General features: G+C 55.5%; 1 protein-coding gene across 2 annotated transcripts in view; it reads right to left on the bottom strand.

The window, feature by feature from the left end:
* Positions 1-3,280: 3,280 nt before the first annotated feature.
* The window catches only part of SUFU (SUFU negative regulator of hedgehog signaling), a gene marked incomplete at both ends in the record, with an annotated part of 116,453 nt that continues 98,926 nt past the window's right edge, over positions 3,281-20,807 (bottom strand). For both annotated transcript variants that reach the window (XM_080693617.1, XM_080693618.1), the window contains 4 exons: positions 3,281-3,370; positions 5,574-5,642; positions 16,143-16,281; positions 18,215-18,349. In XM_080693617.1, coding sequence (XP_080549743.1) covers positions 3,281-3,370; positions 5,574-5,642; positions 16,143-16,281; positions 18,215-18,349 — 433 coding nt within the window. The remainder of the gene's footprint in view (positions 3,371-5,573; positions 5,643-16,142; positions 16,282-18,214; positions 18,350-20,807) is intronic.

Here is a 20,807-nt window from a genome sequence, read left to right as displayed (position 1 = left end):
CCTAGATCCCGTCCTGTCCCCAGGCCCTGAATTAGGAGGCTGACTTCAGATGCCTGGTGAGGGGGGAGCTGGCTGCAAGGGAACAGCACCCCCACGCTGAAGGTGAAGACGGAAGCGTCTTTCTTACCTGTTGGGCCCCTCTCCTCAGGAGGAGGGTTTTGGTGAGAGGTGGGTAGAAGAAGAATGGAGAGAGCGGGTCCCACCACCCATCACCCAGCCTGTCCCCCGCTCCAACCCCACAGACCTTGGAACCAAGAGCCCTAAGGGAGGGCCTGTCCCAGCAGTCACCTCGTGTGACTGGGTTGTGACCCCCCCCCGCCCCCCCCCGCACTCCCAGGACACCCCTCGGCCCCCACCCTGCGCCGCCTAAGCGGCTGTCAGGGCCCCGGCCTCCCGCTCCTATCCCAGGCAGCCGGAAAGGAGCACAGGACATGGGCGCTTCTGCAAATCTGTTTAATGCACTTAGATTACACAGAGGAAGAGGGGGCAAGAGGAACGACATCTGAGTCACTCAAAAATTCTTACAAAAGCCCAGGGCTGGCTGCAGCCCCGAAGCCGAGTCGCCACTGACATTAAAAACTAATATAAAATTTTACAAAAGCCTGCTTGTTGCAGCATTCAGGTACTTGTACAAAAGGAGGAGGCTCCCTACGGGGCTCCTGACTTTAACAGGGACCCAGGTACCTTACTGGTATGGAGGTCCTGGAAGGCAGAGGGGAAAGACCAGATAAAAAAATACAATCTGGGGAATTCTCTACCGGTCTGCCCCATGGGGGCACCGACCTTTGGATTTTCTCCCTGCTCTCAGCTCAATTTCAGAATTCACTCCCAAGACCCTGGGTCTGGGTGTTACGATACTCTAGCCCTTTAAGACTCCCACGGGCTTCCAGCCACCTCAGAGCCTCGCCTATGGAGTCCGGTCCTCTTGCAGCTCACTGGGAGAGCGGGCAGGGGAGTGCGGAGCCTCCTCTCAAAGCTCTAGCACCAGGGAAGTGGAGGGATGGGGTAGAGCTGGGCAACCTACAGAAGGGGCAGAGGGAGGGAGGGAGGAGGTCCAAGCTTCCCATTAAGCTGCAGGGAAGGAAGGAAGGGGCCCATTTACTGAGCGCCACCCCCACAAGAAGCTCAGTGGGCCCCCTCTCACTAGCCAGCAGCTCAATGGAGAGCCCCCTCCTGAGAAACCTTTGGGAGGAAGCAGAGCCCAGGGCACTGCAGGGCTGGTGAGAGCCCACCAAGGCCTGCTCTTCTGCAGCAGTGCTATCTGTAGGGAACCAATGGCCTGGCGCTGGCTGCATCCAGTGTTCACGAGGTTCCTGGCGTGGCAGGACAGGAAGGGGCCCCAGGCTTCCTGGTCTTATTACCTCAGAGCTCTGTGCTTCTTCCTGCCGTACCCAGCTATATCCCAGCTTGGGGTCGCCAAGCTGGTGTTGCCACCCATCAGTCTGTGGAGGCCCTTAGGCCTGGGGCAAATGGTTAACCAGATGCCTCACACCCCCGCCCCAAGCCGGGCAGAGGAGGGAGAGAAGGCTCCAAGAGGGCTTTGTGTGTGTGGTGCTGGGGATGGAACCCGGGCATTCTACCTCCAAGCCACCCTCCCAGCCCCATGTTTTATTCTTTATTTTGAAACAGGGTCTCATCAAGTTGTGGAGGTTCTCACTAGGTAGCTGAGGCTGGCTGCAATCCTGTGATCCTCCTGTCTCAGCCTCCTAAGTGCTGGGACTACAAGCGGGAGCCACCACGCCCCACAGCACCCCAAGAAGGGGAAAGCTCTGAGGGTATGAAAAGGGGCCATGCTGGCGGTCCCTTGGAAGTCCAACTCCTGTTCTCTGGAGAGTCCAGCCAGTGCCCCTGTGAGCCCAGGAGGTGGCTCTTTGGCTGATCTCTCATCAGAGGGATTCTGTATCCTATGGGCCTCTTAGGGCACCATGGATGGGACCCATGTGGGTGGCAGAGGCAGAAGGGGGCAGGGAGGAGCCCTGCATGGTCTCTAACAGACCAAATGATTTGGCACTGCAGAGCTTGCAGGGTGATCTTGAAGGAACAGTCCCGAGAGCTACGGGCTGGATGGCGGGAGAGGGGCTTGCTGGTTCTAGGTCAGGACTGGGCGATAACTCAAGAGGAACCCTCAACCTGGGCTGGAGATGGGTTAGCTTCTAGAAGGCAGATTGCAAGATCTGTAGTACTGGGGTTGAGGAACCAAGGCCCATGAGAGGCAGGGAAGGCAGGGGGGCAGCAGAGAGCAGCGTGGGCAAAACCAAAGTGGAGGTGATGTTGAGAGGTTGATTTTCAGTTTTTAATAAGCCAGAGGTTGTACCGGGACTGGGAAGCCCAGGGCATGAGGAAAGGGGACGGGCGGTCAAAGAGCTGGAGAGCCAGGCCCTGAGTAGCGGGAGGGATGGTCTGTGAGGAGGCGTGCCGCCTCTCTCCTAGGCAGACCTGATGGGAGAAGAGGCCCGAAGATGAGGCTGGGCCACCACATCCGCGAGCCCGACAGCCCCTGAACTTCTGGAGGCACAGTTCACTTCGAAAACAGCAGCAGCTCCCCTTTGGTCCCAGCTACTTGGGGCTCAAGGCTGCACGGAGAGCACCTCCACTCCCCGAGCTCAGGCCCAGCTGGGAAGAGCCCGGGCGAGGCTGTGCTGGTGCGGGAGGCCAGCACCCATCCTCTGCTGGTGGTGCAGGGGAGACAGAGCCCCAGGCCCCTGTCTGAGAGAGAGAAAGTTCATCTTAGAATAAAGTTCTGTTTAAAAAACATTATATACTCAGATTCTAGATATCCTTGCTGAGCGATAAAATACCATCCGGTTTCTACAAAATAAAATAAGGAAGAAGAAAACCAAACATGATTGGAGGAATCATTCCGTAGTCAAGCAGCCTGACTAGCGAAAGCTCGCCAGGATGAGCTGGGCGGCGCGCCCCACGCGTACTCTGCACCAGGCTGCGTGGCAGGCAGGGGTGGGTGAGAACAGGGCCTGGCTCCACCCAGGGGCACATCAAGGGTCCCGAGTCAAATCTCAAAGCAGAGCCTGTGGCGCCAGCGGGTGTGGAGGGTCTGGATGTGCCGCTCTCTGGCCCGTGGGACGAGCAGGGCCTGGTCACGTGAGTTAGAGTGAGGTGGGGCCGAGGCCCGGGCGAGGCGTCCCGCTGGGCTGCGGTGCCCGTGGTCGTGTGGTCGTCCTCGTGCTTGTCCTTTATCTGTGGGACTCTCCTTTAGGCAGCTGTTCCACCGAAGTCACTCGGGAGCAGCTGGGCCCCCTGGCCCGGCAGGGCCCAGCCCAGGCTAGTGCAGCGGACTGTCGAACACCCCATCGGGGAGGATGGAGACTTTGAGCTTCTTTTCTGGCCAGCTGTACTCCTTGGGAAGTTTGAACTGTGGAGGAGTAAACACAGACCCAGAGCGCGTGGTTAGCAGAGCCATTGCCTACCTCCCAGACGCTGCTTCTCAAGTGCTACACTAGGTGGGCACGGGGTCGGGGGCTGGGCTCCCTCAGCCGCTGTCCCCTTCCCTGCCAGTGACTAACCAGGGCGGAGGAGGCGTACTCTCCCGCTCCTCCTTGCCCGTGCTGACCTCCCTCCTGCTTCCTTCCTGGGTTCTGCCTCCAGCCACAAGCATGAGAGGAATCTGCTCCCGGAGGCCCTGGGCTGGGGGCTGGGGCCGGGCAGGGCAAGGAGGCCACAGGGAAGTGGCCTGAGGTCTGTCCCTGCCAGGGCCTCTCCTTCAAGGCTGGCGTGAGGAGGATCCTAGGACCCTAGAACCAGTCCTCCATAGCCTTTGCCAAGGGGGCCAAAGGGAAGGAGGCCTGAGTTTGGCCCCAAAGTCACATCCCCACTGCGGACCTGCCACATCTCAAAGGAGCAAATCCCACGCTCCACCCCATCTCATTCTCCTGTCTCCCTGGCCCCCGGCTCAGTGGGCCTGGGGCACAGAGGAAAGACCCAGGTCTCCTATCCCACCCCAGGGTTGGCACAGCAGCTCCAGTTTTGTTTCTCCCGCTCACCTGGGGGCTCTGTGGGGGAGGGGAAGAAGCGGCCCTCTTATTTCCCCTGCATTCTGGGACCTTGAACGTAGCCTGGCACACAGATGGTGCTCAGGAAATGCTCACCGACCTGGTCTAATGGTGAAGCTTGGGAGCAGAGTTTGTCTTTTATGACTCTCCCTGCCCCTGGACTAGGCCACGAATCAAGGCCAGGGTAGAAAGGAAAAGACTGCTCTCAGCCTGCCTGGAGGTGCTGGAAGTGGACAGGCCCCATGTGGCTGGCTTCCTCTGCCTTCCCTCTGATGGGGGACTGTCCATGCCAGGACAAAGCAGAGTGGGGCAGGGTAGGGGGACAGCCTCTGGACAGGAAAGCAAAAAGAGAGGTCGTTTTCAGTGACCTACTTTCCTACGTTCCCCCTGGCTGCTGTCCCTCTTGCCTGGATGGTCCCCCTCCCGCCCCCTCAACACCCAAGCTGCAGCCTGGCGCAGCACCATCGCCATGCAACAGGCCTCTCCGGAAGTACTTGTGGGCGCTGGCCTGACTAAATGGAGAGCCAGGCTCAGTGGCTGGGGGCATTGACTGGGTAGCACAGAGTGCTTGATGACTTGAGACTAGATAAATGAGAGAACTTACCAAACTGTATCCCAGAGCAGAGAAGACACTACCCTATTGGGATGGCCAGCTCTGAGGAGTCCGGTCCACCCAGAGGCCAGGCCAGCCCAGCCTGCCTGACGCTCAGCCTCATGAACACCAGAGGCCTCTGTCCTGCCTGCTGCGCTGCGGGGGCCTGGCAGCTGGAAGCTCCTGCCTGGCCCCTGGGAGGTGAAGGAGCGTTCCCCAGGCTGGGTTCCCGGCACACAGGGCAAGGGAAGGGTCTGCGCCTGGCACCGCCAGGCGAGGGCCGGAAGAGCTCTCCAGAGGCCTGGGCGGCTTGCTAATGTTCCACTAGCCCAACGGGCACTGAGGCCAGGAAGGCTCCAGTCCCACTGGGGTGCAGGCTAGCAGGAGGCAGGGGAAGGGAAGGGACTTTCCAAGATGAGGTAAGTCCCCACAAATGAGGATGCTGGGAATAAGGAAGAAAAACAGAGGGGATTATGGACTCCATTCTTAAACTCCTGAGAAGCAGCCAAGGGGAGGCACAGCCCTACCTGGCTGCCAGCTCCTCACTCTGAGCTAGCCCGGAAGAGGCGACTGAGAGGGGAGGGCTTATGGAGAGTGGCTCCTGGGTGGCCTAGAAGAGCAGGAGTCCTTCACTGCCCACCAGCACTCCCCAGTGGAATGTTCTCTGGCAGCAGACATGGGCTTTCTGTTCAGAACCTGCCAGGGAACAGCAGGGGCTAGGGAGAACTCGCACTGGCCTCCAGGCCCTGGCTGCCTCTTCAATGAGGTTCTCAAGAGCTGGCAATTCAGACAATTTGCTGGGTGTCCTCGCAAGGGCGGGGTGGAGCAGGGGATGGTGGTGGTTCATGGAAACAGAAACGAAGCCATTTAATATTCCTGGGGCTCCCCTCCAGCCTACCCCGGCACCTCAGGGAGCAGCCTGCATGTGCTCCTGGAGACAGCCCCGCCATGAGAAAGAAATCAAACAGGCTTACTTCTTCTGGAGAAGTCAAATCTTCTAAGTCCTCCAACATTTTCTCTACAAATTCTTCAGTCAACAGAATCTGGGAAGAAGGCACAAGGCAGACTTTTACCTTTTTAAATATATGGTTGTTTTGCCGGCTGTCGAGTTATGGATCTTTCTGTTGGCCGTGAAGGGCTGAGCCCACTGCTCAGTCCAAGGACGGGGGAAGGGCTTGCGGCCTCCCTGACACTCGCCACGCCTCCCACCACCACCTGCAGTACTGCCAGAGCCGGGCAGAGAGGGAAGGGGCCAAGGACGGGGGAGGCGGAGGGGGCACTGGAGGGTGGGTCGTGCTGTGTCCAGAGCAAGGTGGAGAGCAGTCTGGGGCACCCACATTGGCTTCTAGGCCTCCTGCAAGCTGCAGGGCAGTAGAAGGGAAGGAGAAAAGCCAAGGAGCAGACTACTGCCAACACTCTCCGCGCCCCTTGAGGCTCCATGCCCCTCCCCGCCCCAACCTAGCAGGACAAAAGGAATCTGTGTGGCTTTGGAACACAAGCCCTGTCTGAAATCTGGAAGCGCCCGGAAGGTACATCCAAGAATGTCTGAGCTAGAGAATTTGGAGATTGTGGACCAACCTCTCTCATTTTACAGACGGTGAATAATGGACTCTCAGCTTCCCTCCCCACCCACAGTATCCTCTCAGGCTGGCTCCCAAGCCCCTGCCCGGCTACACATTCAATGCTGAGCTCTTCAAGACTTTTGTTTGGTGTGTATGGTGCTCGGGATTGAAGCTAGGGGCATTCTACTGCCAAGCTAAAAACAGGGTCTTGCTAGGTTTGTTGGGCGGCCCCCTAAGTGGCCGAGGCTGGCTTTGAACCTGCAATCTTCCTGTCTCAGCCTCCCAAGTACTGGGATTACAGGTGTGTGCCACTGCGCCTGGCCTCTTCGAGACTTCTGAGAGCTTCCCACTCTGTGCTCTAGGCTGAACCATCACCTCATGCTTTGATGTTTGATGCTGACCAGCCTGGCCCCACTATTTGAGCAGTACAGCCATCTCCTTCACCCCCTCAACAAGCTTTCTGGGTCAGTAGGAGTGCCCAGGGCCTTCCTCAACCTGACGGGCCACGCCAGGCTCACCCAGGCTGGCTGAAGATGTCTTTTCTAGATTTTGGACTCTTCCTCTCCCTCCTCTGTCCTGTCTACAGGCTCTGCCCTGCCTGCCTCTCCACCTCTCCAGTAGACCCTGGGGTCCCAGGAAGGACACAAGGAGAAGGGCAATGGGGCGAAGGCCAAGGCCAGGGCCTCTGAGGGAAGCAAGAAGCTGAGGAAATACCCGCCAGGTCTCCCTGGGAGTTGTCCACTTTGATAACAACAGACGCGTCCACACTGAGATAAAGTGAAGTGGCCAAGAAAGGGCAATGAGCAGGGAGGGTCACCAGGGCCCTTGTGGCCCAAGGGAAGGAAGCTGGCGGGTGGGGGTGACCGTGCCACGGTTCATCTGCCTTATCTCCTCCAGTTCCCTTGGAGGAGAAACTGAGGCCCAGGTAGGTCTCAGCACATGGTCTGTGAGGCTGAGACAAGACCCGTCCCCGTCAGGCCTGGGCTGGGACTCAGCCAGGCATGGTGCGCACACCCATAATCCCAGTACTTGGGAGGCTGAGACAGGAAGATCGCAGGTTTGAAGCCAGCCTCAGCAATGTAGTGAAACCCTGTTTCAAAATAAAAAGGGCTGGGGGTATAGCCGCAGCTTAAACCTGAGCTCAATCCCCAGTGCCCAAATAAATCAGCATAAAGTAATAAAATCTTGAACTCTTAGGTCTAGGATGTTACTCAAGCATTCAATTTTCCAGGGACAGGCATTGAAGGCAGCCCATTTCCCACAGGACCAGCACCCTCCCTTGGCTGACAGGATGGAATCTGTCAGAAACAACTAGCCTTGACCACCGGCCTCATGTCGCCACCAAAGCTTCTGTTCTAAAACCTAGGCCTCTGTAGAGGGCCAAAGCTGAGCGAGCGAGCCAGAGAGCACACGTGCGTGCGCTGCTTACCCTGGGGGGTGCCCAGCCCAGGTGCCCTCCTGGCTCTTCTTTCAAGCTCCGCAGGGTGGAACCTGCCCACTCACCCTCTGCCACACTCACTGCGGCCCTGCTACGGCCTAGGTCTTTGCTCTTCCTCCTCGTATCCCAGGTATCCACACAAGTCCAGGGCTTCTCTACCAGTTCTCACCAGTCTGCTTGAGCAGTATAAAGGTCACATTCAAATTTTTGATACTTGCCGGGCTTGTCACCATCTCTGCAAATGCTAGCCAAACACGAGCGTACCTCAGGCCTGGTTATGTGGCAGTGGCCCCAGTCCGGGCTGGCAGGGCTCGTGTCTAGCCCACAAATAATCTGGAGGGAGGGGCTTTCTGCCAGAGTGGTAAATAGGTCTGGGGCTGTAACTAGTGCTGGGGGTAAGAAGGGGTGCTTATAGACTGTGGCCACCCAGTGAGACTCCCAAGGCAGTGGTTTTCCAAGCCACAGGAAAGGTAATACCACGGACACCCCGAGTCTAGTCTCAAGCCCCTCCCTGACAAGGGTCTAGAATTAGCGCTAGGAAAGGGCGAGTTATGGAGGCTTTCAGCAGAGCCACCAACAAACGCGGTGCCATCTGCGTGTGGACTTATTCTGTACTCAGCTGGGGGGATGGCGACAGCCAGAACGGGGACGAGTCTTGGGCGCTCCTCCATTTCCACTCTCAGTGATTTGCTGGTTTCTGCTGGAAACCTCACGTTATTTTAAAAGAATTAAAGGGGGAAATTTATACACGAGATCTGCATGATATTAAGGGTGACATTCTTTGCAAAGAAACACGACAGACTGTCGTAGCTCCAGGCACCTAATTTAATTTCCTTTGGGAGCTAAACCTTAGAAGCTTGGATTGAACAAACAGGCCCTGTTCTTTGTATATTTCAGAGCTGGAGCTGAGAATGTTAACAGATCTTATCAACAGGACACTGTAGATAGACAGCTATGATGGAGCAGCTCCTGGGAGATCTCCCGAGGAACAGACTTACCGTTGTGAGGCAGCTGTGGGAAAGCCTCTGCAGGTCTGGGGCTTGGAGCTCCTGAAGCTCACTGGGTCCCCACGGAGCTGCCTGGCTCTGCCACAAATAATAATGGGAACGGCTACAACAGAGACAATAATGGCCAATAGCAGGACCACTGTCTCCCCTACGCACGGGTACTGTGCTGGGTCTTGACCGTATCATCTCATCGAATCCTGTGGTGGGCCCTGCTCTGCGAATGAGTGGGTGCTGCGAGGAGGCAGCGGCAGCCTCCTGCCTTCAGAAGTGACCTGACCTGGTGGTGATGGTGCAGGGTGCCTTTTCTTTTGTGGTGCTGGGGACTGAGCCAGGGGGCGCTCTATCACTGAGCTACACCCCCAGTCCTTTTTGTTTGCTTTCATTTCTTGTTTCGTTTTTTTGTGGTACTGGGAATTGAACCCAGAGGCAGTCTACCTCCGAATTACATCTCCAGACCACCGGCTGTTTTTTTTTGTTGTTGTTTGTTTGCATTACTGGGATGGAACCCGGGAATATTCTACCTCTAAGATACACCTCCAGCCCTATTTTTTTTTATTATTTATTTATTTATTTATTTATTTTTTAAAATTTTTTTTTAGTGGTACTGGGGTTCCTGGAAGCCCTTCTACCTCCGGGCTACGCTCCCAGACCTATTTTATATTTTTGAAACAGGGTCTCTTACGCCAGCGCGGCCGGCTTCGAACCTGCGCGATCCTCCTGTCTCCGCCTCCCAAGCGTGGGGATTACAAGCGTGCGCCACCACGCCCGGCTTTATTATTTATTTTGAAACAGGGTCTCACTAAGATTTGGAGGGCCTCATTAAGGAGCCGAGGCTGTCCATGAATCATGATCCTCCGGTCTCAGCCTTCCAAGTACTAGGATGACAAGCGTGCGCCACCATGGCCAGCTTTGGATTTTGGATTTGAAATATAAGTTCAAATACAGGGTCTTCCTAGCCAAGCGTGGTGGCGCAAGCTTGTAATCCCAGCACTTGGGAGGCTGAGACAGGAGGATCGCATAGGTTTGAAGCCAACCTCAGCTACTTAGTGAGGCTCTCAGAAACTTAGTGAGACCCTGTTCCAAATAAAGTGTACAATAGGTCTGGGAGTATAGCCTGGAGGTAGAAAAGCCCCTGGGTTCTAACCCGGTATCACAAAAACAAAAAAAAAATAAAACAACAACAACAAAAACAACAGGGTCTTCCTAGATTGCTGAGAACCTCACTAAATTACTGAGGCGATCCTTGAAGCTGCAATTCTCCAGTCTTAGCCTCTCAGGTGCTAAGATTGTAAGCTTGGGCCATTAGGCCGAGCTTACTTTCATTTTTAATTTTTTTTGGTACCGGGGACTGAATTCAGGGTGTTCTACTTCTGAGTTATACCCTAGCCCTTTGCACTTTTAAAGTTTGAAAAAGGGTCTTATTAGCCAGGCGTGGTGGTGTCACACTTGCAATCCCAGCATTTGGGAGGCTGAGACCAGAGGATCATGATTCGCAGACAGCCTCAGCTACTTAAGTGAGGCTCTCAACAACTCAGTGAGACACTGTTTCAAAATAAAGAATAAAAAAATAGGGCAGGGGGTATAGCTTGTAGGTGAAATGCCTCTGGGCTCCATCCCCAAACCCACAAAAAAGAACAAAGAAAAGGGTCCTATTACTTTGCCAAGGCTGGTCTTGAGCCTGTGATTCTCTTGCCTCAGCCTCTCAAGTATTTTATTTTGTATTTTGAGACAGAGTCTTGCTAAGTTGCCCAGGCTGGCCTTGATCTTCCTGTCTCAGTTTCCCAAGTACTGGGATTATAGGTATGCATCACTGTGTCTGGCTTGGTGTCTTTTTACCCCAATTCTAGAAGCCCGTACACTCCTCTGAGAGGGGAGGCAAAGGTGCCCTTGGCTTCCACCAGTGGCCTGGAAAACCAGCAATCCCAGCCCCAGCCAGTCACACACTTTCTGGCTACCTGTTCAGTCCAACAGGGATGGGACCCCAAATACCACAAACACACAGCTAGTAAAAATCCAGGTGGGCCAACTGGAAAGGAAGGCAAACCATGGCCCATGGCAGCTTCCAAGTGGGGTCAGTGAGCCGGGCGTGGTGGCGCATGCTTGTGATCCCAGCATTTGGGAGGCTGAGACTGGGGGATCGCAGTTCATAGACAGCCTCAGCTACTTAGTGAGACCCTGTTTCAAAAATAAATAATAAAAAATAGGGCAGAAGGTGTAGCTGAGAGGTTGAATGCCCCTGGGTTCCATCCCCAGGCTCACACACACAGAAAAAAAACCAATAAAATAGGTCTGGGGTGTAGCTTGGAGGTCGAACGCCCCTGTGTTTAATCCAAAAAACAAAACAAAACAAACTGGGCCCGGTGGGCAAATTTCTATCCCAGCCCGCTAAGTCTATGTTTCTTTTCCCTCTCTTTTTGGGGGGGAGGGTACTGGAGATTGGATCCAAGGGCATTCTACCACCAAGCCACACACCCCTGCACTTTGTCCTTTTATTTTGAGATAGGGTCTAAGTTGCTTAGGCTGACCTCAAACCTGAGATCTTGTCTCGGCCTCTCAAGTACTGGGGTTACAGGCACAGTCACCATGTCCAGCAAGTCTATACATTTCAACAGCTCAGGAAAAAGCAGCAGAAATAATCGTGACAATAACGCCCTTCTATATTTGCACTTGTGAAGAGTCAGGCACAAAACACTTAGGTTTGTGCACAAACAGTTCTTGGAGAGAGAAGACCCTTGAGAGAGAGGAAAGGACCCCCCAAAATCTGAGTAACATACACCCCTATTTTGAAAATACAGAGATACTGGGAGACATGGCTTTCTGCATCAGAATGCTCAGGACAAGGTCAAGCCTCTCCCCCGCCCACCCGGGTTGAACCCAGGCCCTGGTACATTCTGGGCAAGCACTGCCACAGAACTCCATCCCCAGTCCTTCTTGCCCAGCCTGGCCCTGGACTTGTGACCCTCTGAGTAGCTGGTATGACAGGCCAGGGCCACACTCCAGGGATTTGGGGGAGGTGGTCCAGCAGGAAGGGAGCTGGGGTAGAGGCCCCAGCCGGCTCCATCACCATCTTACTGGCCGAGCTGTGAGGGCAGCTCTTCTCCCCCCCACCACCTCTGGCCAGGAAGGAGGCTTACCACCTGGGCCAGCAATTGACTCTAAGGGGCTCCCGCCAAGTGCCTGGCTGGTTGGTGGTGAAGGAAAACTGTCAATAACCACTCCACTCCCCAGACTCCAGAAAGTTCCAGAAAGGAACCCAGAAAGTGATCTTTTGTCCGTGCCCGGCCCGGGCAGGCCCGGCTGTGCAGCAGGCATGGGCCTACCTGCTGCAGATCTGACATGAATTCAAAGGTATGCGGTCAGTGATATCTGACGGGCTGACAAGGCCCACGCCTTCCCCTCTGGATGACCATCTACTCTGTCAGGGTCTTGTTTGCTCTTCATGTTGACACATTGTTCTTGCTTCCCAACAAGTTTGGCTGACTTTTCCCTCCCTTTCCTTCTCTTGGGGAAGGAAATGTATTGTTTACAGTGGCAGGGCTGCCAAGGAGCTGCGCTGGCCCACGATGGCAGCGGGAAAGGCAGGGGCCAGCAAGCAGTCCTGTCTGCTGTCACCCTCCCCCTACCCGGGCCAGACAAAAGCCAGAAAGCAGCCTGTGGCGCACCACCCCCGCTGGAGGGGCAGAGGCTTGTGCACGTGGGCACAGCAAGGCCTCGATGGGGACTCTTACTCATTTCCTGTTCTTGGAGGGTGGTGAGAAGTTGGCTTTGGTGGCCAAAAGCAGGCTCAGACTCCTGCACTGTCTGCTGGTTGCTGGGGACACAGCAGGGCATTACCTGTAAGGGAGGTACCTCCACAGGCACATGCTGGGCTTTGTTTTTTGTTTTGTTTTTGGCAGCACTAGGGATGGAACCCAGAGGCATGCTAACAGTCTCAGCCCTATTTTTATACTTTATTTTGAACAGGGTCTTGCTAGGTTGCAGAGGGCTTCATTAAGTAGCTGACACTAGCCACAAACCTGCGATCCTCCTGTCTTAGCCTCCCAAGTACTGGGATTATAAGCGTGCAACACCATGCCTGGCTTTGCTGGGCTTTTTAAATCTTAACAGGAATATCCCTGGAAATGAGGTCTCTGGGAGCCCAAGCAACAGCCTCTAGGGAGAACAGGAGTGGCCAGGTCCACCACTGGAAAGAGAAACAGCAGACATCAAAGAGGAGCTACCCAGGATCTGGGCCGGGGATTCCCAAGTGGCCCTCCACACGGCAATCAAAGGGATGGCTAGGGCCCTGAGAACTTTAGGGCTTGTCCAAAGGAGCATGGGGGAGAGCTCAGCAGCAATTCCCCAAGCCTGGCCGGGAGCCTGGAACAGCTGCTAGGTGTCTTCACCCAAGCCCAGGGCCTCCCATCAGGGCCACCTGGGAGTGGCTGGGACTGGGGGCACCACCTGGGTGAGCTGTCAGACACCACACAGCTGAGCAAGCACTGCACAGCCTAAAAAATATTCTCCTATCTGGTAACATGACCCCTCTGTGACCTCTGGGACTGATGAACCACTCACACTGGGCTGGGCCCTGCTCAGGACACTGATGCCCTGGTGAGAGAGGTGGTGAGAGGACGCTGGGGGCAGGAGGGGTGGGAGAGGACCCTGGCAAGGCTCCCCACCGGGCTGAGGATGCTTGTGCAAAGCCAGGTGGACAGACCCGGTGTCTTCTCTAGAAGAGTGGGGTGCTGGAGCTGACTCCTGCCTCTGTGGCTCCTCCTTGGCGCATGAGCGGCCACTGCACCCACCTGGCATTGCCCACACCCTGCTCTTCTCTGCATTGGCACCCCAACTTCTCTGGAACTGGGTCACCTGAGATGGTGGAAGTGGGGTAGGTGCCAGCCCAGGAAAAGGTGGGTGTGCAGGGCTGCCTGGGGCACTCCACGGGCTCCGGAAAGGGGCTCAGGTTCCCTGGCCTCTTCCTCTCAGCCACTCCTCCCCATGCAGGGTGTCTGCCTGGCCTTTCTTCCAAGAGACAACAGGCCTGGGCTGGGAGCCAGAGCCAGGTGCCAGGGCTGGGAGCGAGGGCTTCCGAGGTTGCTGACGGTTAGTGCGAGGAAGCCATGCCGGCCCCTCCCGCTTCAGCTGGGACCAGCCGGGAGAATTCAGGCTCAGCCAGAACAGTCTGGGGCTCTCCACATCCCGTGTTCAGTTCCTTTCAACGGGGCTGGGTATGCCAGGCACAAGGAGACACCCTGAACCCTGGGAACATGAGCAAGGGCAGGCCGTGCTGGCTCTCCCTCCCGGGGCCCCAGGCCCTTCTTGGCACAGTGGAGTAGGCCTTACCTGTGACTGCAAGTCTAACCCCAGGCTTCCAGGAGTCCTGCAGACTTCTGGGGAGACAGCCCCTGGGAGAGACTTAGGGGCCCACAAGTCTTCACAAGCCCAGGTTCCCACAAGCTGGGGAGCTGCCTGTGACCACAGAGGCAAGACCCTAAAGGGGAAGGCAGGCAGGCTGGCAGAGAATGCTGACTGCTTGTGGGGAGGGGAGGAGGGCTGCTGTGGGTGTTGGCTCCACTGCTGAGAATCTGGCTGGCTGGGGGCAGGGTCGGAGGGTTTCCCAGGGCTCCTTGCAAAGGGCCTGAGAAACCCCTCGGTGATCAAGGGTGCATGCCTCAGGAGTGGGGCCTCAGCCAGCCTTCCCAGGAGTCTCCTGTGAGCTGGCCCGTGGTGGACCACACTAATGAGCCCATAACACAGGCCTTTGATTAAGCAGCTCCCAGCACAGCAACTTTATTGAAACATGCCGAGGCCAGCGGCTCGTTCCCACCGCTTCCCGGTTCCCCGGGCAACAGCCCACAGGAGGGGACCATGTGCTGGGAGTCAGCGGGTGCTGAGTGCCCCAGCTCCCTGAGGGGCTGCCAGGGAGTGAGGGGGTTATGGCGTTGGGAGTAGGAACGCCGGCAGCCAGGGGGTTGGGATGAGGCCCAGAAGCTTCCTTCTAGATGACTAAGGAGACACATGGCATCTGCTGGGCCTTTTAGGGGCCACAGTTCTTGGGCTACTGAAAACTGGAAATCTGACCACCCATCCCTAAGGGCAGGAAGACATTCCAAGGGGGATTGTGAAAATCCATGGGCAAGTTCAATGTTGAGGAGGTGAAACAAAACTGGGTGTCTTTCTCCTTGAGTTTGGGAAGACTCCATACTCTCTTTTCTAAGAAAATGTGCTTGAACCTTCAGTGCACACATGCCCAATAAGGACGCTTCTGCTGAGACCCACCAGCATGATGATCTAGCACGTAGCAGGACGGTGACCTGTGGACTCTCAGGGGTTGGGGTCTCCTGCACAGTCCCCACCTCCTCACCAGCTCTGCCCGGGGAGAGGCCTATGTCCTCCTGTTCTCAGCAGAGGCAGTGGTGGCAGCCTGGGACATGGTTGGGGGTGGCGGGAGGCCCTTTCCACTTGTGCTGGGCTAATTTCAAATATTACACTTTGGAGCTTTTGCTACAGTAACTACCAACACCACATGGACAGAAATCTAATGTTACCAAGTGGGACTTTTAAAATGTATTTATAACTTTATGGTTCAAAGTAATTTTGTTATGAAACAATGTAATAACAACAGTGGAAAAAGGCAAGATAATTTATGGAACACAATATCCCTAAAGCACTAGCTTCCATTTCTTCCTCAGCTTAGTCTGGGGAGTGTGGTTGGTGTCCTTTGTTTGCTGTTTGTTTTAATTAAGGGTTAGGACTTTGGTGGGGGGAGGAGGGGAGCCTGAAGGAGGAGGCGTTGGGCCGCAGGCAGACACACACAGACAAAAGCAAGACCATATTGAACATACATGATTTGTAGACCCCCAGACTGGGTTAAACCCACAAAACCAGCACATAATTCTCTTCTTCTCCACTGTAAACCCCCCCATGTTTGCTCCAATACACCACAAACAAGTCCTGGTCACCTTTTGGGTCAGATTCCCTTTACTTTTTTTTTTTTTTTGGGGGGGTGCTGGGCCTCCCACATGCTAGGCAAGCACTCTACCACTGAGCGCATCCCAGCCAGCAGATTCCCTTTCTTGATAGCCCTGAGAGAGAAACAGAAAAGTGTTCATTCTCCCCCCACCCCCTAGAAACAAAATCCAAAAAGGAGTGTGATGAGTGAGGAGGAGGAAGAGGAACAGGGTGGGTGCTGGATGGGGCCACAGTGCTTAGCCCCTGGTACCGGTACCCAGCTTGCTCCAGCCTGAACAGCAAAGGAAGGTCAAAGCACTCTGGACAAACCAGCAGGTTCCTCTCAGACAAGCTGCGTGTCCATCAGGAGGCACGGGAGAGTCATGGCTAGGGGGACGCTCTGGCCACTGGGCCTGCCCATCCCACCCCCAACGCTGGACGCAGATGTCCACTTCCTATGCATTCCCGTGATATTCCCATATAGCCACTGGAACTGGCTATAAAACCAGCCCCTCAGGGAAAGGTGGGTGCAGAGGGAGGGGAGGGTGGATGGGCGAGGAGTCTACAGAAAGAAGGCGGAGAGAAGAAAAAGAGGCTTCTCACTTGTAACCAGGGTCCATGAGCTGCATAAGGATGCTCCTCAGTGGCAAAGGCGCCTTCCACTCCCGTGGAGACAAACGTGATGGCCATGTCACCTGTGATACTTTTATAGGTAAAGTGCCGTCCATGCAGGAGCCTGCCCCTGGGGTGGGAACACGGAGACAGTGAGGAGCTGGGCCTGGGCCTGGAGCCAGCCCAAAGCACAGCAGGCCTGGTCAAGACTCTGGGACTGTAAGGTTATGCTCCCTGGGGCAGGGTGCCCGGCAAATGCCCTCCTGATGGCCCACCTGCCCACCAATAGGGGACTGTAACCAAACATGTTTACTGCAGCACTTTCAAAGAGAAGCCTCCGTCATCAGTTCTCCAATGCCTTCCTTCTGAAGGTGGAAGCGAGCAGGGGCAACTCCAGATCAGAGTCCAAAGGGCCCCGGGGGAGGGTGGAGTCCGCCTCCCTCACATACTGAGGCCAGAAGGGGAAGCCAGCCACGTGCCCAGAGTGAAGAGGTGCCCCCTCTGCTTGGGGGTGGAGGTGAAGTGGTACCTACACAAATGACAGCGAAGTACCTTCACAGCAAGACACTTCAGTGTCCAGGCAGAATCTTCCACCTGCTCCTGGGCTCTCCTGTAACATTTAAACAGCTAGTCTAAAGGCCACAAGTATATCTTTTCTTTTTTTTCTTAAAGCTGAAGCAAATGGGATCACTCTGAGGGAGCCACAAGAAGTCACTGGTACTCCCCAGGCTGGGTATATCTGGGCGAAGGGCAGGCGGAGGCAACCGAGGGGCAGAGATGCCTGTCAGTGAAAAAAGCAAAACCTGCTCCTTGCTTTCTCAGCTGGTCTCACGTTAACCCTTCACCAGCCCAAAGGCCTTGAGCCTGTGCCCAAGATGGAGCTGAAAAGGGACGGCTGGGGTGCTAGGAGCAGGCCCCGCCAGGTCCTGTCCACCCTGACCACCTGCTGTCTGCCATGCTGTCCAGGGTGCTGGCCCAGACTGGCCACCCACTGAGCTCCTCCCCAGGCTCCAGGCACAGCGGTGACGGTCCAGACCATGGAGCCCCATTCCTTGTCACTGTTCTCCAAGCTGGAGTGATTCCTGTTGCCCCAACTAGCAAAGCAGCACTGGAAGCCCAGGGGCTGCGGAGAGGCCACAAGGTCCACCCCAGGCAGCAGCCCCAGCAAGCGTGGAATCTGGCCTCGGCTAGGCTTAGACTCTGGACAGTAGCAGAAGGGATACAGCTGGGCTTCCTGGTCTCTTAAGGAGTCTGCTGGATAGGCCACTGGGTGTGAAGAATTGTATTTTTTTGTGGGAAAAGCAGCAAGCAGGAGGAAGCAGGGCCCAATTCACCAGAACCCTCCCCTGGCCTCCAGTGCTCCTGGTGACCCTGCCATCCTGACCCAGGCTTGTGGGATCAGGGGCATCTGAGACTCTTTTGGTCACAGGACTTCTATAAAGGAGGCAAGGCTGAGGGACGATTCCTTGACAAATGGGAGTTTTTCAGCACCCTTTCTTATGGCTCCACAGACTCTACTTGCTAATGAGGAAGGCCTGTCAGCTAAGGCCAATGGGGGCTCTTTTGGCCACAGTCCTCAGCCTACTGGGGGCTGCCACTGTGCTAGGCTGAGATGCAGAAGACAGCCCCTCTTTAGTGAGCCCCCCCGCAACTTAGTGAGACCCTATTTCAAAATAAAGAACAAAAAATTGGGCTAGGGGTGTAGCTCAGAGGTAGAATGCCCCCCCCCCCCCCCATGATGGCAGTTGACTTTTCCCCACCTACGCTTCCCAGAGGCACAGGCAGGGAGAACACCTCATGGTGATCGGAAGTCCCTGGACTCCCACAGTCTGAAGACGGAGCTGCCCAGGTAGTTCTCCTTCCTCCCCACCCCAGACTGTGCGTAGGTTTCCCACAGCTGCCTCCCTGGTTGGATGGCAGGCATAGGCCTGGCGGGGTCTGCAGGGCTCTGGAGGACCTGCACTGGGCAAGGGCATAGGCACAGGGAGGCTCTAAAGTGGCCTCAAGGTTGAGCTGGCCGCCGCCAGGCTGAGCTGGGCTGTGTGGTGTGCGTCTCGGCTCACCTTAGGCAGAGAGGAATGAGCGCTCCCGACTCCTGGTTGAACTTGAGATGTACACTCTCGAGCTGCCGTGTGCGGATCAGCTCATGGGGAATAATGGTTGTGGAGCTGTCGCTTTCCAGGCTGTCTTTGCGGCTCCTAGGAAGCAAGCACAGGGACAGGTTCAGCACAGGGCAAAAATCACAGGGAGAGGCAAGATGGGAGCTTCTGTCTGGGTGCTGTTTTGTGGGTATGGTACTGGGGGTAGAACCCAGGGACCTTCTACCCCCAGGCTACACTCCCAGACCCACTTTTTATTTAGAAATAGGGTCTTGCTAAGTTGCTGAGGCTGGCCTCAAACCTGTGACCCTCTGGTCTCAGCCTCCTAAGTACCAGGATTACAAGCATGCACCTCTAGGACTGGCTCTGGCTGGGCTCTTGGTTAGTAAGAATCTTGGTACCTGATGACCGTTAAGAGCAGCCATCCTTCAGTATCCACTTGCCACGTGCCAGCCACTGTGCTAAGCACGTCTGACTGGCTACACCTCACGATACTCCCATAGGGTGGGCACTAACAGCACCTCCCCCTTACAGATAAGAACCTAGGATCATGGAGAACAAATAACTTGCCCAGGTCATTCAGCCAGTGAGAGGGTGGGGCAGGCACCGGTCTCTGCATAAATCTGTCTACAGAGCCTGCATATATGCTATACCTGTTTTCCCTGGAGATCAGCAAGAGTTTCTGGGAGCTCTTTCTCTCCTACCCTGGAGTCCCCTTGCTTCCAGGGCAGGCCTGGGAGCACCCTGAGATCCACTCCAAGAATTTCCATCCAGTTGATTCTGAGACAGTTCTGAGTGTGCCCATCTCCTGCTAATGGCCAGGTGCTACAACACATCCTTCATCTAGCCAGGGAGTGATCTGCTCTTCGCTAATGGGCAGGAGCTAGGTCTTGGGGAGTCATGGCAGTAGGCTTGGCTACCCTCTGGGAAGAACGAGATCCCCACCCTGCCCCAGAGCCCTGTGCCAGATTCCTCCTGACTATGGTTTTGGCCACAGTGAGCTCTCATTGCTGCCTCATGCTCCCTACCAACAGCCTGCCCCACAGCTAGGCCACCAGGTCCCTTTGCATTCTAAGCCTTGCTCTTTCAAACTGAGCTGCCCCCACTGACAGCCTCTCAAATCTGCCTCAGCAGGAAACGAGGGTCACCACTGATCCCACTCAAAAGGCCAATTCCGGTTTGGGCTGAGACTCTCAGAACAATTCCCTGAGTGTCCATCAAAGGACTGGGTGAGAAGCTCTAGTTATTTATCATTCAAGCAGCAGGCAGGAGCCACCCAGGATGTCTGGGTTGGACAGCCCCCCAGGGAAGGCGCAGGCGCGGGCCCAGCACACTGAGGATGAGCGGGGCCTGGGCAGGGGCGTGAGGCCAGGAAATGCTCCCTCCTGAGGTCTTCTCCGCCCCCAGACCTGGCTGCTCTTGGACAAAAGCAGTCCCTCCCTCTGGCTTTCCAAAGAAACCAATCTGAACCAGTGGCCCTCCCTGGCTTGTCCTTGGCAAGCACTCTCACAAGACCTGAAGGAAACTCAGAGGTTGTTTAATCTACCTCCTTCCTTTTCAAAAAAGGAACAGTAAGGCGTCCAAGGCCACAGAGCTTGCCTGCCTTGGGCTTCTGGACCAACTCTCTTTCCCTCCACCAGGGCCGCGTTCGCCTCCCTTTCCAGGAGAGCAACACTCAACACTACAGCCCAGCCAGGCACTTCTGAGGGCTCAGAGCTGACACGGGTGCCCTCCAGGCCCAAATAAGGGCAGAACACAGGAAATCCCAGCAGCTGAGTCTGCTGAGGCCTTGCTCTGTGCCTCAGGTGGACCCAGATGTTCACTCACAGCAGCCGCAAGAGTGTGGAGGGCAGGCTCTGGTGTCAACCCTTTTACAGGTGAAGGGAGGCGACAGGACACAAAGGGAGCCCCACCCCCTTGGTGCTGGACTTGAGCCCAGGGTATTATGCATGCTGGGTAAGCACACTACCACCTCCAGTCCCCCAGAGTGAGCTCAAGTGGAAGAATCAGGGTGTGACTCTCATAATCCCTCCACTGCGCCACCTGAAAACAGGTTCTTTTTTTTGTACTGGGGACTGAACCCAGGGGCATCTTACCTCTGCACTCCCAGACATTTTTTTTTCCTTTTTCTTTTTTGTGGCATTGGGAATGGAACCCAAGGGCATTCCACCTCCAAGTGACACCCCAAACCCTATTTTTTAATTCTTTATTTTGAAACAGGGTCTCACTGAGTTGCAAAGGGCGTAAGTAGCCGAGGCTGTTCGCAAACTACAATCCTCCTGTCTCAGCCTCCCAAATGCTGGGATTACAAGCGTGTGCCACCATGCCCAACTCCCCAGACCTTTTTATTTATTTGTGGCACGAGGAATCGAACCCAGGTGCAATGTACCTGAAAGCTACACCCCCCAGCCCTATTATCCTATTATTTATTTATTTACTTTTGTGGCATTGGGGATTGAACCCAGGGGCATTCTACCTCTAAGATACATCCCCAACCCTATTTTTATTCTGCATTTTGAAACAGGGTCTAAGTAGCTGAGGCTGGCCACAAACCTGC

This window comes from Muscardinus avellanarius, assembly GCF_963383645.1.
Source record: "Muscardinus avellanarius genome assembly, chromosome: 4".
NCBI lineage: Eukaryota > Metazoa > Chordata > Mammalia > Rodentia > Gliridae > Muscardinus > Muscardinus avellanarius.
The sequence above is the reverse complement of the archived record's forward strand: the minus strand, read 5'-3'. Positions and strand labels throughout refer to the sequence as shown.